Source organism: Diplotaxodon limnothrissa, linkage group LG3 (assembly GCF_057381915.1).
Source record: "Diplotaxodon limnothrissa isolate DT_005_m linkage group LG3, D_limnothrissa_male_GT1.1, whole genome shotgun sequence".
NCBI classification, from domain to species: Eukaryota; Metazoa; Chordata; class Actinopteri; order Cichliformes; family Cichlidae; genus Diplotaxodon; species Diplotaxodon limnothrissa.
The window spans coordinates 17,011,821-17,024,854 of record NC_140598.1 but is presented as its reverse complement, the minus strand read 5'-3'; the positions used below and the strand labels follow the sequence as shown (position 1 = coordinate 17,024,854).

The window sequence follows — 13,034 nt, the reverse complement described above, 5'->3', positions numbered from 1 at the left end:
CTCTTAGAGAACTGTGTGGTTAGCATGTAGCTGTGCTATAGAGAAGAAGCAGAGGTAGAACTCCAATGAGTCTTTGCAGATCGAAGGAGAGCCATTAGTTTTTATTATTTAACTTTTGATGCCACAGGTAGTCCTGCTGAGACTCAGTGTCTCATTTTTAAAACAGACCTGGTTCAGCTGAACGCTGGTGTTGTAGTTTGAGTGCAGCTGTTTAGCATCTCTCATTGACTACAGGGTGAGGTGGAGATACAGACTGACTGGCAGAGTGATAATGTTGCTTTCACTCTGTCATTACTTAAGTTTAATACGACAATTTAAAAAAAGCTCATTATCTGCTGTTTCCAAACGTTTTCTACATTTTACACCTAAAAACATGGCTTAGAAGATCTTTAATCATAAATTCTAATCTTATGCCTTCTCACCCACCTCTAGTCACTTCATACCCCCAGAGCCCACATTTGACCTTTTATGGGCCCAGAATAATTGTTTGACTTTTATGAAATATTTCTAGTAGGAATTGTGATTAATGGGATTCAGGTTGGTTGATGTGTTCAACCAAAGCACCAGTGTCAGAAGTTTCATAGCTTTTCTTTGAAGGTCATCAGGCCGTGCAACAATGCGTTTGCAGGATGTGATCGATGGTTCAGTTCAGTTTAACGTGGGCGTTTCATTAAAGACAAAAACAACAGAAGATGATTTGAAGGGCAAACAGAGAAGAACAAAGACAGCAGCACAGAGCTGAACTGATCTTATCAAGACTGTCACGTACTGTGTGACAACAGCTCATCCCACCGAGGCGTGTACCTGCTTTCATAACGTACGCTTAAACATGCATGTTGATGATGCTTTAGCCTCAGCAGAAGTGACCGCAGAGACAGAGACTCAGATCTCTGACTCTGTGTACTGGAAACATGAACCACAGCGAATACTGACAGACTGAAAGATTTAGCTCAGAGCGCTGTGGTCTGCTAACATTATCACAGCACACTGAGATAATTCAACCACTGTTAGCTCTTCTTATTAAAGTCTGTAAAGAAACAAGTTTATCAGGTCTGAACTTCAAACACTTGATTATTCATTATCTTCAACCATGCACATGTCTTTGAGGATGTGCTCCATGAGTCACTGATGAGCTCCTTTATTTTCTTTGCTTTAAAGTCACAGGGCCTCCCCCATCTCCCAGAAGGGGGCTAACAGAGCCAGTAGACACCTGAGCACCCAGCCCCAAACACCAAGAACCACCAATCTAAGTTGTGCAATAATCCAACTGAAGGGGGGGTTGGAAGGTTACATTTTAGACACTATGGCTGTACCGGTGTCTTCATCCTTCGCAGTCTACGTGGGCCATGTCCTTGGAAGACCGAGAAGGTCGGAAGTGCAAGGCTTGTGAAAGGGGTGGGTGTGAACATTAAACTTGTTGCTGCCTTTCATAGTGTGTAACTTGAAGGCCCTGAGTACTTTCTCCCACACTGGAAACACTGGGATGATCACATTATTTGAACATTACCTAATAAGACTGATTCAGCACAGACAGTTATGTTAAACTTTCCTAGCAGTCCTTCACAAACAGGGAACAGTCTGTCTATTCTCTCCATCTGTCAGCTGCTGCTGGCTCTTCCTCCTCCTCTTCCTCACACACTGCTGAGTTTGTCCTGGTGGATCATCAGGGCTGCAAAGCCTCACAGATGATGTGCAGCAGTGGGTCCCTCAGTCTGTCCTCACTCTGGACACTTGCAGTCGTCACACATGGAAATCAAATGTGTGATAAGCTGCAGGATTCAGACACAAGTGTAACTTATAAACACATGTTCATACTTTTATTCCACAATCAGAGAGAAAGAAACAGAGAGAGAGTGCAGGACAGACAGACAGGTGACAGTCTCAGGTGTACACACTGCTACACAACAGCACCAGAGAAGCAGGATTTAGTGTTTGTGTTATTACGAGTGTAAACAAGAAGAGTTCCAGATGGTGCAGTGGACACATGTGTGACTGCTGTGATTAAAGCATCTTTCTTTCAGCTTAACGAGTGAACCGTCAGCTCGTTCAAACACACGTTAAAGTCCGTTTGGCTCGACACCACCGAACAGAGGCAGCAATATAACACAGCTAACATTAACAGTGCAGTGAATCCTGCTTGTGCCGTGATATTCAGGACTGCAAACAGAGCAGCATCACTGACTTTCAGCTTGTTGTGTTTGTGGATATATGACTGACTTTAATTATCCATAAATCATCACATTCTCTGTGAGATTAAGGTCGACTATTATTAAAACCAAGTAACCGCTAAAAGTACAAACATCACTAATGTCACATCACATGTGGCCAACAGTAATGTTTTAATGTTCTTCATTATTAAACATTCGCACATAAATAAGTGACATAATATTCAGTACTTACTTTTCCAAGTTTACTCTTTGGCCGCCCTCATCCGCCGTTTGTTTTTTTTTCTTCGGCAAAATTATCCACACCCAACGCCGCGCTATGCATTCTGGGATATGTTGGGCCATGAAGTCTACACCGCCACATCCTTAAAATTCAGGGAAATGAAGGACGCATTTGAGGGCCGCATTTCGAGCAGCCTTTGAATTGGGACAGCCTTTTTCGCGTTGCGGTGACGTAATCGGCCTTAAAATGCGGCCTTTAAGGCTGCAGACCCTGAATTGGGATACAACCCATGATGCCACTGGGAAAAGTAAAACTCAGCACACTGAACATGGAAAAACCAGACTCTTCAAAATAAAATAAAACAAAATAAAACAGGAAACATGGAAAGACGTTGACGTAATAACACAAGCTTGACAATAGGATGTGGAACACAGACATGAAGCACATGAGGAGATTAAAGCACGGGCGTAACCAAACAGAGGACAAGACAGACTTACACAGAAGACAGGAAAGACTAATAAACCAGGAGACATAGAAGAAAACCGACTAAAACAACTTTGTCATTGTCTGGGTGAGTCTGGGGTTTTTCCACTCTGCTGGGCTCCACCATCGGGTGGAGACTCCAATCAGCCTTCACACTTGACTGCAATCAAGTCACCGGCATTTAAGACCAGCACTGACGACAACCGTCTGTCAGACAATCCACACCAGTTGGTGGTGGTAATGCACCATGTTGGTGTTTGCCAATAAAACAATATGAAGAAGAAGAAGCCTTCTGTCAGATCTTCAGCTAACTGTGCCAGGCTGCTGGTTTTCTGCTAGCAGGTTATACTCTCTTCATCGTGGCACGTAGTGATGGGTAGATGAGGCCTCGTGAAGCGTTTCAGCACATTCCCCAAACTGTATCGACACTGTGTCGACACAGTGTTGCTCCATACTGACACCTGCTGGACCTTAAATATCATTGCAGGCAACTTACTTCTCACAACAGACACTGATTCAATGACCTACTCGTACTTGTATACACTGTAAGGTATTGTACTTTCTGTGGAATCATTTTATATCTTTTACATTTCAAATATTAGGGACATCTTTAAAATATATTGTGAACGACATTAAGTGAAAATTAAAATGAAAGTATTGTGAATGTAATATCATTAACATGCACGTTATACTTATTTCGTGCCCACGAAGTAGTATTTTGTGGCCACAATTTATTTATTTTTTGGACCATGTCATCAGAGTAGGCTTTCACCTGGTGTCTGTGAATAAACTGTTGACTTTATTCTAACGAGCTGGTCTGTGTTACGTTATTTGAGGTTATGAATGTTATCTGACTGGAGGGATAACTCACAGACTTACACATACTAATGTTACTGGAGAAATGAGAAACACATTATTACATTATGAACACGTATGAATTCAGTCATCTCCATTTTCTGAACACTTTGTAGAATACATTTAATGAAGCAGTTCATAAACAACCCCTAATTTTTGTGCCATGTGTTTAAAGAACCAAGATTCATACGAACTTTTATTTGCAACGTTTAAAAAAATGAGCATTACATTCAAACCAGGGCAGATTCATAAACCAGAAAGCTGGGAAGAGTTGTTATTTCTCCCTCTGTCGTGGTCTCTCATTTGTTAATGTAGACGTATTAATGACGTCATCGTTAATTGTTGGGAAACGCCCCGTGTCAGTGTTTCCTGTCCAACAGGGAGGAGACTGCAGGCGCCTCCTTCAGCAGAGTAACGGAGCTGTGTGGGAGCTGTCGGTGGCAGCAGGTAGCAACTCATACTGTGCATCTGTTTCACTCTCAGCTGTTAATCTCAGACAGCGTTTCCATATGAAACACATCTGTTTGTGTTTCATGTACAACTTGTGTGTCTCCCAGGAGCTGCTGTGCATGTTCGTTTATAGTGAACTAAACTGATCACAGTCAGAGTTTAAACACGTGGAGTCACACAGACATGATATAAACTCATATAGTCACATGATCACAGGAACTCACCTGCCCGTGCAGGTATGAATGTATGAACCTGGTTTAATTCTTGGCTCTGATCCTCATCCTAGTTCCAGCTGATCGATCACAGATCAGAGAACCGATCAGTCTGTTTGTAGGATGTTGATCAGCTGGCACAGCTGGGACAGACTCCAGCATCAAACCCACCGACCCATGTGAGTGTCTGACTGTCCTCTGTGTCCTCAGGGCCACAGGAACCTCTGACTGCTGAAGAAACAGTCTGAGGAGGAGGAGCTGGTGATGAAGAGCAGCCTGTGTATAAAGTATCTGTTGTTTATTCAGCCCTGAAGAAGATGAGGATGCAGCTTTGCTTTGGCCTTCCTCTGCTAACAGCTAACAGCTAACTAACCTCAGCCAGATGTTCTGCAGCTGTTTGTCTAACATTAGACGTTTATAATGATGATGATCGTGTTTCTGCTGATGGAGTGAAAATGCTTCATTTGAGTTAAAGTTCAAAGCTGCTGACTATCAGGAAGTGTCAGAGAAGATCAGACAAACATCATGAAACACCCCTCTGACCTCAGAGCTCCAATCAGAGCAGGAAGGACCCGTGATGAACTAACTTAGATAAACGTGGACTAACTATGAATGCAGAGCTGCTTTGGAGCTGTGGAGACTTACTGAGGAGTAAAGTGGACATGAAGGAGTCACAGAGGGAGGAGGAGGTGAACAGTGATGTTTGTTAGACAGGATCAGACTGAAGAGGGAACATAAGAAGAGTTTCATGCTGGATTTGAACAGGACAGGAAGATAAGCTCCGCCCAGCAGCTGAGTCCTCTCTGCTCACACTGGTGTTGGACTGCAACATCAGGGAGTCTGCTTCCACATCTGGTTTCCACAGCTGGAGGAAGCTGTCCCACGAGCACGCCTACGCCCCTCTGTCATTACTGAAGTAGTGATGGTGTTTAATCAGTGTGAGACTGTTTCACTGGTCCAAGCAGAGATTTACATAAATGAGCTTTTATGAGTTCTTATATTATCTGATCAGGCCGTTTGCTCCTGTTAAAGAGAAATGTGCATCGAACGTTGTGGGTATTCATGAGTCTAACAGTTTAAACCTGTGTGTGACGTTGTGTCCTTGAACGGCCCTGACAGACGGCTGTAGTCCATAATATTAATGTTTCCTGCTGACTGAAATAAGCAGCTGAGCTCTGTGAGGGCAGAGCTGCTGCTAACAGGTGAGTCTGTTACCTGGACTGGACTGAGTGAGCTGCTGTGTCACAGCTTTATCAGTGACACACTCAGCATGTGTGTGTGTGATATGTCATAGTGCTTGAAACACACATGAAAATATATTAAAGGTTGAATCTTTGTTCTTTTGGTTTGTGGAGCAAAAATCACCAATGAAGAAACGCGAGCGTAAAACTTGGTGTAGAAGCGCAACAAACGTAAGCCGGCTCATCTGATGCTGTGACGCTTGAAAAGGATTTGCGCACCTACATCATTATTTACGGTTTAAATTGTGCTGCCTTCAGGTGCACCTGGTAAATTCAGGAATCTCTACTCCAAACCACAGCAGGTTGTTTTAGAGGCTTTTCTGGGTTAATGTTGGTTTGTTGGCAGAAACATGTCTGTGATCGCTGTGTTGTTCTTTTTGATGCAGGATTTCATGTAACTCGGTGCTAAAATCATAACAATGAAGTTGAACAGTTCTAGTGCTCATGCGTCAGCTAGCATGCGTCAGCTAGCATGCGGCCTGTTTCAGTTGCTCCTGCTTTTACTCTTTACTCTAATTTTTTCTTACTTATTTGTCCTTTACTGAGTGTGTTCATCTGTTTAAAAGCTTTCTTTTCAAACATGTGGATCGAGAGAGTTTTTGTTCTGCTGTTGCTTTCACTGAGGAATGGGAGCGCAGCACAGCAGCTACACACCAGAGATCAGCTGAGCCGCCTGATGCTGCTGTTGCAGATTAACTGGTGTCTCAGATTAACTGGAGACGGTCAAACAGATGTGTGACAGACTTTAAGGAGCTGCTGCCAACAAACCAGCAAATAAACACTGAATATTTCATGTGTGACATTTGTGAGGTGGCCTTAAACACAGTCCGTCAGTCTTTTTGCTCTTGAACAGTGAAATATTAAAAACTGTCTGGAGTTTATTTGGTGATGTTCTCGTGCACGAGGCGAAAACAGCAAACAAACGTCACAGTAAATCTTTCCAGCTGATGTTAGGCATCCTCCACCTGCTGAATCCACTTCAGCCTCTTCCTGCTCATGTTCCTGTTTAGAGGCACAGTCGGCCTGTAAATGGAGAAAACTGAACACAGGAATATTTGGATTTGCTTCTTTTTCTCTGCTCATGTTCAACTTGTCTGATTCAAGCTGGGAATATTTATTAGAAACAAAGTGAATAATATTATTTTATTATCACGTTGATGCAGCACATGGTTCAGTTAGCTTTGTATAAACACGTGTTAGAAATGTTCTTCAATCAGCTCTTTTTACTCTCATTTCACAGCCAGTACTTTTTACTTTTACTTCAGTAAAGAAGTTGAATTAGTACTTGGAGTATTTTTAACAGTAGTACTTCTACTTAAGTACAGAATGAAGTTCTCAGTCTGCTGTGCATCTTTAGTCACTGAGTAAATGGTAAATGGCCTGTATATTCACACTTCACACTCTTTTAAGTAAAAGAATAAACTATTTAAGTTGGGTTTCACTTGGCTTTGGAATATAAAACAAAACTGCTTGTACATAGATGTGGTGGATGAAACAGCAAACAAACATCCAGTTGCCCATCAGCACGTTGATGCTGATAGAACACACCTGAAAGCTATACAGCGGGGTTTAGCAAAGGTGGAAGTTGAAGAAAGTGTGACTCCAGTACCTTAGAGTTTTCAGTTTACAACTAAATATTTCTAGGCCAGTGGAACACAGCTCCACTCCTGCAGTTAGATAGAGACTGGTCTCAATCAACACACAGCTTTTCAGTCTGCAATTTAAAATGAGGTCATTAAAAAATACTTTAGTAGATATTGGTTATAATTATCCATCACAACATTTAGAATTTAAATTTTAACCATTTTTAGGGTATAACTGGCTGTTTTTGACTACTTTTGATTTTACCTCCACGTCTCACCTTTAAAAGTGTTTATCTCGCCTTGTTTGGTCTCATTATGCTCAGCACAACCTCACATGTTTGAATTTCCTGTTATCTTTTCCATTTTAACATACTGATCTAAATTCAGACAAAAACATAAAATCAGAGTAGAGAAAAGTTCTTTTTGTCACTGTAAAAACGAATCAGTTTTATAGCTTGAAAAGCAAACATAGATTGTAAATGAAATTTTAAAAACCTATGCACAAGTTGTGCAAAGAACAACGTTACATGCAGATATTTACCTGAAATTGCAGCAAATGTGTTTTTTTTAATAACCATTTCAAACTATTTACAGAACAATACAGGTGTTCTGCATTAAATAAGAAGGCACACAAATGATTTGTACCATTAAAAATTGATTCCTGTCCACTATAAGACAGAGGAGAGCAGGACACCTCCTGCAGGTCTGACAGCAGGAGCTGTATCACTCCTCCCGTTTCCCAGCTGGAGACGGCGTTCACTGTAATCTGCATTTGTGACATTCATTAGTGCCCTCACTGACACACAACATACAACAACGAATACACTACACACTAATTACACAAGACAACACAACACACTAACACTCCAAGTTAAAGATCACAAATCTCTCACATCTCCAAACTCTCTGTCTCTCTCTTGCTCACTCTGTCTCGCTGCCCTCACTCCCGAAACGTTCCCCTCGCCCTACACAAACAAATGCGTGTGTTGCCATTTTTTAAAAAATTGGTCGAGATGTCTTGATGCATTCTCAATCATCCAGGAAAGTAAATCTCCAAAAGTTGATTCTGTTCATCTGGACGTAGCGTTTTGTGGGAGAAACGTTTCGTCATCATCAGGTGACATCTTCAGTCTCAGCTGACTGCAGGTTTCAATCTTATAAACAGTAGATTTGTATAATGACTGAAACCAGCACCACTGAAGGAACAATGGGCTGGGAGGTCAGTTCATCATTAATATGCATTTCTCATGACCACTGACCAAAACCCTCTGATCAAAGCCCACCTGTAGGTGTGAACAGACTGCAGAGTCCTGGCCTGACGAGGTGGCTCTTCTGTGTTGTGCTATCCTCTTAGCCAGAGGTGGTTCGATTTCCCCGATGTATAGATCCTGCCAATCCTCCTGCACTTAACAGCGTACACTATGTTACTCTGTTTGTGTCGGGGGACCTGATCCTTAGGGTGGACCAGTTTTTGGCGCAGCGTGTTTTGGGGTGTAAAAGCCACAGAGATGCGGTGTTTAGCAAAAATGCATCTGAACTGCTCCGATACTCCTGACACGTACGGGATCACTCCAGGTTTTTGCTTAGGCAGAGGTTGTCCTTCTCTCCTGGATCGGCTGGAGCTTTCTTTAGGAGCCTTTCCAGCTTTGACATTTGAATCTGATGTGTCGGTCCACCGAGTTAATGTGAAATGTGGAACATCCTGAGATTTGATTTTCACCCAGGTGTCATCCACATACCTGAACCAATGACTTGGTGGTGTTCATGAATGAGCACAATGAACACGACAGCTTGTTTTTAACCAGAGCTGAGCTTATCTTTCCTGAAGACGTTCATTTCCACATAAACCGACGAATTAGAAAGACTCCTCAGTCCCAGCAGTGTCTGATCAAACCGATCCTCTGTTGAGGAGACAACGCTGTTCCTCCATTGTGGTCACATCTGGAGGTCAAAGGTCAAAGCAGCTCTGCTGAAGGTCAAAGGTTAACTGAACCCTGAGTCTCCTGATGAGATCATGTTCTGTAGATGATGAGATGTTCACAGTGAGGAACATGTCTGTCTGCCTGCCTCTCTAACATGCTCTTTCTATGTCAGCCAATTAAAAAGGAGCTCATTTTATTAACGTGGTTCATTTTCTCAGTTTTAACAGTCGACGTTTTCTCTCTTCTAGTGTGAGTTAAATATGCTCAGTTTATTTACATATTTCAGCGTCCAGCACAGTTGGGTGGAGTCAGTCCTGCTGCTCTCTGGCTCAGGTCCTGCAGCCGTCATTGTCTCTGGACAAACCTGGATCTGAGTGATTCATCTGACCTGTGAACTCTGACCTTTGTATGAAGAAGGAGGAAGCACAAATACAGTTAACCTGAATCAAATCTGAATTTACTGCTCCAGAGATCCACAGCAGCTGGATCCACAGCAGCTGGATCCACAGCAGCTGGATCCACAGCAGCTGGATCCACAGCAGCTGGGTCCACAGGTTTAATCTGGTAGTTTTCCTGACCCGGCCCACCCAGGATCTGTGACTCCTCCCAGTCTCAGCAGTCAGGTGGATGCTGTGTAAACAGCACTGCACACTGACATGAACAGAGGAAGTGTTTGTATCTGTATCTGCTGAATACACTCAGTGATGGAGCCTCAGAGGTCACACAGGTCAGATCTATGGTCAACCTTTAGGGATCTCCTTACCTGGATCACTGAGCGTGCATCAGGACATTTTTCATGGAAACATGTATGATTTTGTGTTTATTTAGCAGTGACCATGCTATTGGGTAAGAGAATATCCTGTAGTATCAGTGGGAGGGTTTATAGGGGTGTGTTCATCGTCCAGACCTCAGTAACAAATTTAAAGACGATGAAGTTAGTTTTTCACCTCGTATGCTGAGGTAAACTTACTGACTTACACATCAGAGCTCCACGGCGTCACAATCGGCAACAACACATCATGTGGAGAGAAGAGGAGGAGCCAAATGTAGACAACTGAGGCGAGAGTGAGGTTGAACGGAAGGAGAGTAATTTATTAAGGCTGGAAATGTTGACATACATAAAATGTGAAACCAGGACTGGACTCACTGACTAAACTGGGGAAAATAAAGCAAAAAACAAGGAAAACTGGAACATGAGACCAGGACGAACTAGACCATGACGTGAGAGACACAGGAAACAGGCAACCTGACAGAGGAAAACAGACACAACATAAGCACACAAGGGTCATTAGGGAGAGTGGACCTGACGACACACAGGAAGCAAAGCTATACACACTGAACACAGGACGTGGCACTGTCAAAGTAAAACAGGAAACACTAATTCACACAATATGACACAGGAGACGGGAGGGAAGAACGGAAGAACTAGACGAACTTGGAGGACAACGGGAGGAGACGCACATGATGCACTGGGAGAATGTACAGAGGACACATGACTTAAGAGACATGCACAGAGGACAGACTTACACAGGAAACGGGGATGAAGCGATAAACTCAAACCTAACTAATCCATACTGACAGCAAACACTAGAACTTTACTCCAATACAGCAAAAGAGGAACCAAGATACAGAAATACTGCAGATGCTGTCAGTCTGCAGCTCAGAAGGCATGCTCAGTGGTGACATCAGCAGTGACATCATCACCATCTTCAGCCAGTCCCTGACCTCCTCCATCACACTGGCTCATCTCCATGGAGACGGCCGGTTTGTTCGGTGTCTTCCTGCTGCAGCACATGGACAGCAGCAGACCGGTGGAGATGCAGTACGGACAGAAGACCACTAGATGGCAGACGAGTCTCAGCACAGACTCACAGGGAGGAGGAGGAGCTGAAAGAGGAGGACACAGAGGAGGTCAGGGTAGCCTGTTTTGTCTGATTTTAAGTCGTCTGTGCTCTGAGGATGTTGAGTGATGCTCAGTCATGTTGGAGGATCTGAGCTGAACCGTCTTCACCAAACTTTCAGAAGTCTCCTTTTTTCCTCAGGAGGTGGAAGTGTCCTTCCAGCCTCCTTAGACGTGTTAGCTAACCCTGAGTCTGATTTAGTTTTATAACTTCCTGTCGTCTGCAGTCCTCTGTGCTTGTTTCTCATGTTTGTAGCTGGTCTCAGAACCTCATACTGCAGTTTCAGACCCTGCTGCTAGAAACACATGACTCGTCATCATGGACAAATTTGCAGCCTGTGACTCTTGAAGATCCCACAAACTGCTGCAAAAAGTCCAGGCTCAAGAAAAAGAAGAGCGGCTGTGACTCCAGAAGCTGATGGAGCCTTTTAATGTGTTCAGAATCAGAACCAACACCCCAGTCAGACCCTGAACAAAGGAGCAGTCCAGCTTTGTGCCATAACACACATCGTTTTCTCTAAAAAGGTCTCTCAGAAGTTCAGAATGACGTGGTGTCAAAAAGTCACAACGTTTAAAAGTTGTTCAAACAGCAGTGAAACATTAAAAACAGCAGCTCTTACTGTTAGCATGAAAAGCTTTATTTATCAGCTGTCAACATTAAGTCAGATAAAGGAGAGAAGAAGAAGAAGAGGCTGACCGAGGATTGTTAGACATGATGATGGAGCAGCCACCACAGAGCACCTACATCACCTCAGAGTTCCCGTTACCTTCAACTCACCTGTAGAAATGGTCAGAGCAGACAGCAGCAGCACACACACACCTGCAACAGGACAGAGGTCACTAAAGGTCACCAAAGGTCAGAGGTCATGATGAGGACAGACAGGTGTAGGAACATCAGCTCACCTGCAGCAGTCAGCAGAAACAGGCCTGAAACTGAAGAACGCACTGATCAGAGATCAAATGGTCACATGACCAAAGAGAAGCATTCAGCCTGCAGTGATTGGCTGTTCCCACACATCAATAACCCACAGCGCCCTCCAGTGGTGGAAACACAGATAATACATGTGGAGAAACATGAAGGAGACTCACAGCAGAGGCAGACGCTCCATCTCAGACAGCCGTCACCTCCACAGCTCCACAGCTCTGCTCCCCGACCTCCTGCATCACACAGAGCAACATCAGCACAGGAGGAGTAATGGTGCACATCGAACTCATGTGATGGTTCGTGCTGACAGCGTGATGGTGTTTGTCAGACAGTAGGAAGTGCTGTGAACTTGTTGTTCCTGCAGACACATGAGTGGAAGGAAACCTGGGACCAGCTGAATGTGTGATGTGTAAACACAACTCCTCTGTTTTCAGACGCACAAACATTATTGTTCCAACTCGTCCTGCAGCAGGTTTTAAAAGAGTTGACGGGAGCGCGGCTGCTCTCGTCAGCTTTAAGCGATAAAGGAACAGGACTTTTACTTCTGTGCAGGTTTATCACCTTTTAGTTTACTGCAGAGGAACAGGACTCCACCCAGAACCAGAACCAGGAGAACCACGGAGACCAGACCTGCTACAATTGGGACCAGGAGAGAGGGAGGAGGAGGAGGACAGGTGGATGCTGGGAGAGGAGGATAAGTAAGAGGAGGAGCAAAGTTTGAGGAGGTTCTTGGAGAAGGACAGTGAGGAGGGGGAGGACAGTGAGGAGGGGGAGGATGGATGATTTTGGGAGGATCTGGAGGAGAGATGATGAAGATGGTTCAGTCAGTTTATTATCAGGTCACATTGTTACATCATTTTTTAAACAGGAAGTGATGTCAGTGTTCTGACCTCTGACCCTCAGAGAGCTCTGAGGAGACTTTCTACCCTGTTCAGTAGAACAGTAGAGACCTTCATCAGCCTGCATGATGTTGGTGATGATGTGCTCTCGTTCAAGACCATGGCGACTTCCTTTGGTGAAGAAATAAGCTGCGACTGTGGCACCATTCCTCTGTCTGCAGCGCAGAATGACATCA

The 13,034-nt window shown here is 43.8% G+C and overlaps 2 protein-coding genes across 2 annotated transcripts in view; one reads left to right on the top strand and one right to left on the bottom strand.

Annotated features, from left to right (window-relative positions):
* Positions 1 to 13,034, top strand: part of LOC146634701 (NACHT, LRR and PYD domains-containing protein 3-like) — a 319,954-nt gene that overhangs the window by 21,917 nt on the left and 285,003 nt on the right. The window contains exon 7 of the mRNA XM_085349942.1: positions 1,274 to 1,286. Coding sequence (XP_085206068.1) covers positions 1,274 to 1,286 — 13 coding nt within the window. The remainder of the gene's footprint in view (positions 1 to 1,273; positions 1,287 to 13,034) is intronic.
* LOC146634707 (uncharacterized) overlaps positions 10,795 to 13,034 on the bottom strand; it is a 9,208-nt gene continuing 6,968 nt past the window's right edge. The window contains exons 4-9 of the mRNA XM_085349793.1: positions 12,850 to 13,034; positions 12,521 to 12,754; positions 12,124 to 12,192; positions 11,938 to 11,967; positions 11,813 to 11,854; positions 10,795 to 11,021 (exon numbers count right to left, since the gene is read on the bottom strand). The exon at positions 12,850 to 13,034 is cut by the window's right edge and continues 49 nt beyond it. Coding sequence (XP_085205919.1) covers positions 10,795 to 11,021; positions 11,813 to 11,854; positions 11,938 to 11,967; positions 12,124 to 12,192; positions 12,521 to 12,754; positions 12,850 to 13,034 — 787 coding nt within the window. The remainder of the gene's footprint in view (positions 11,022 to 11,812; positions 11,855 to 11,937; positions 11,968 to 12,123; positions 12,193 to 12,520; positions 12,755 to 12,849) is intronic.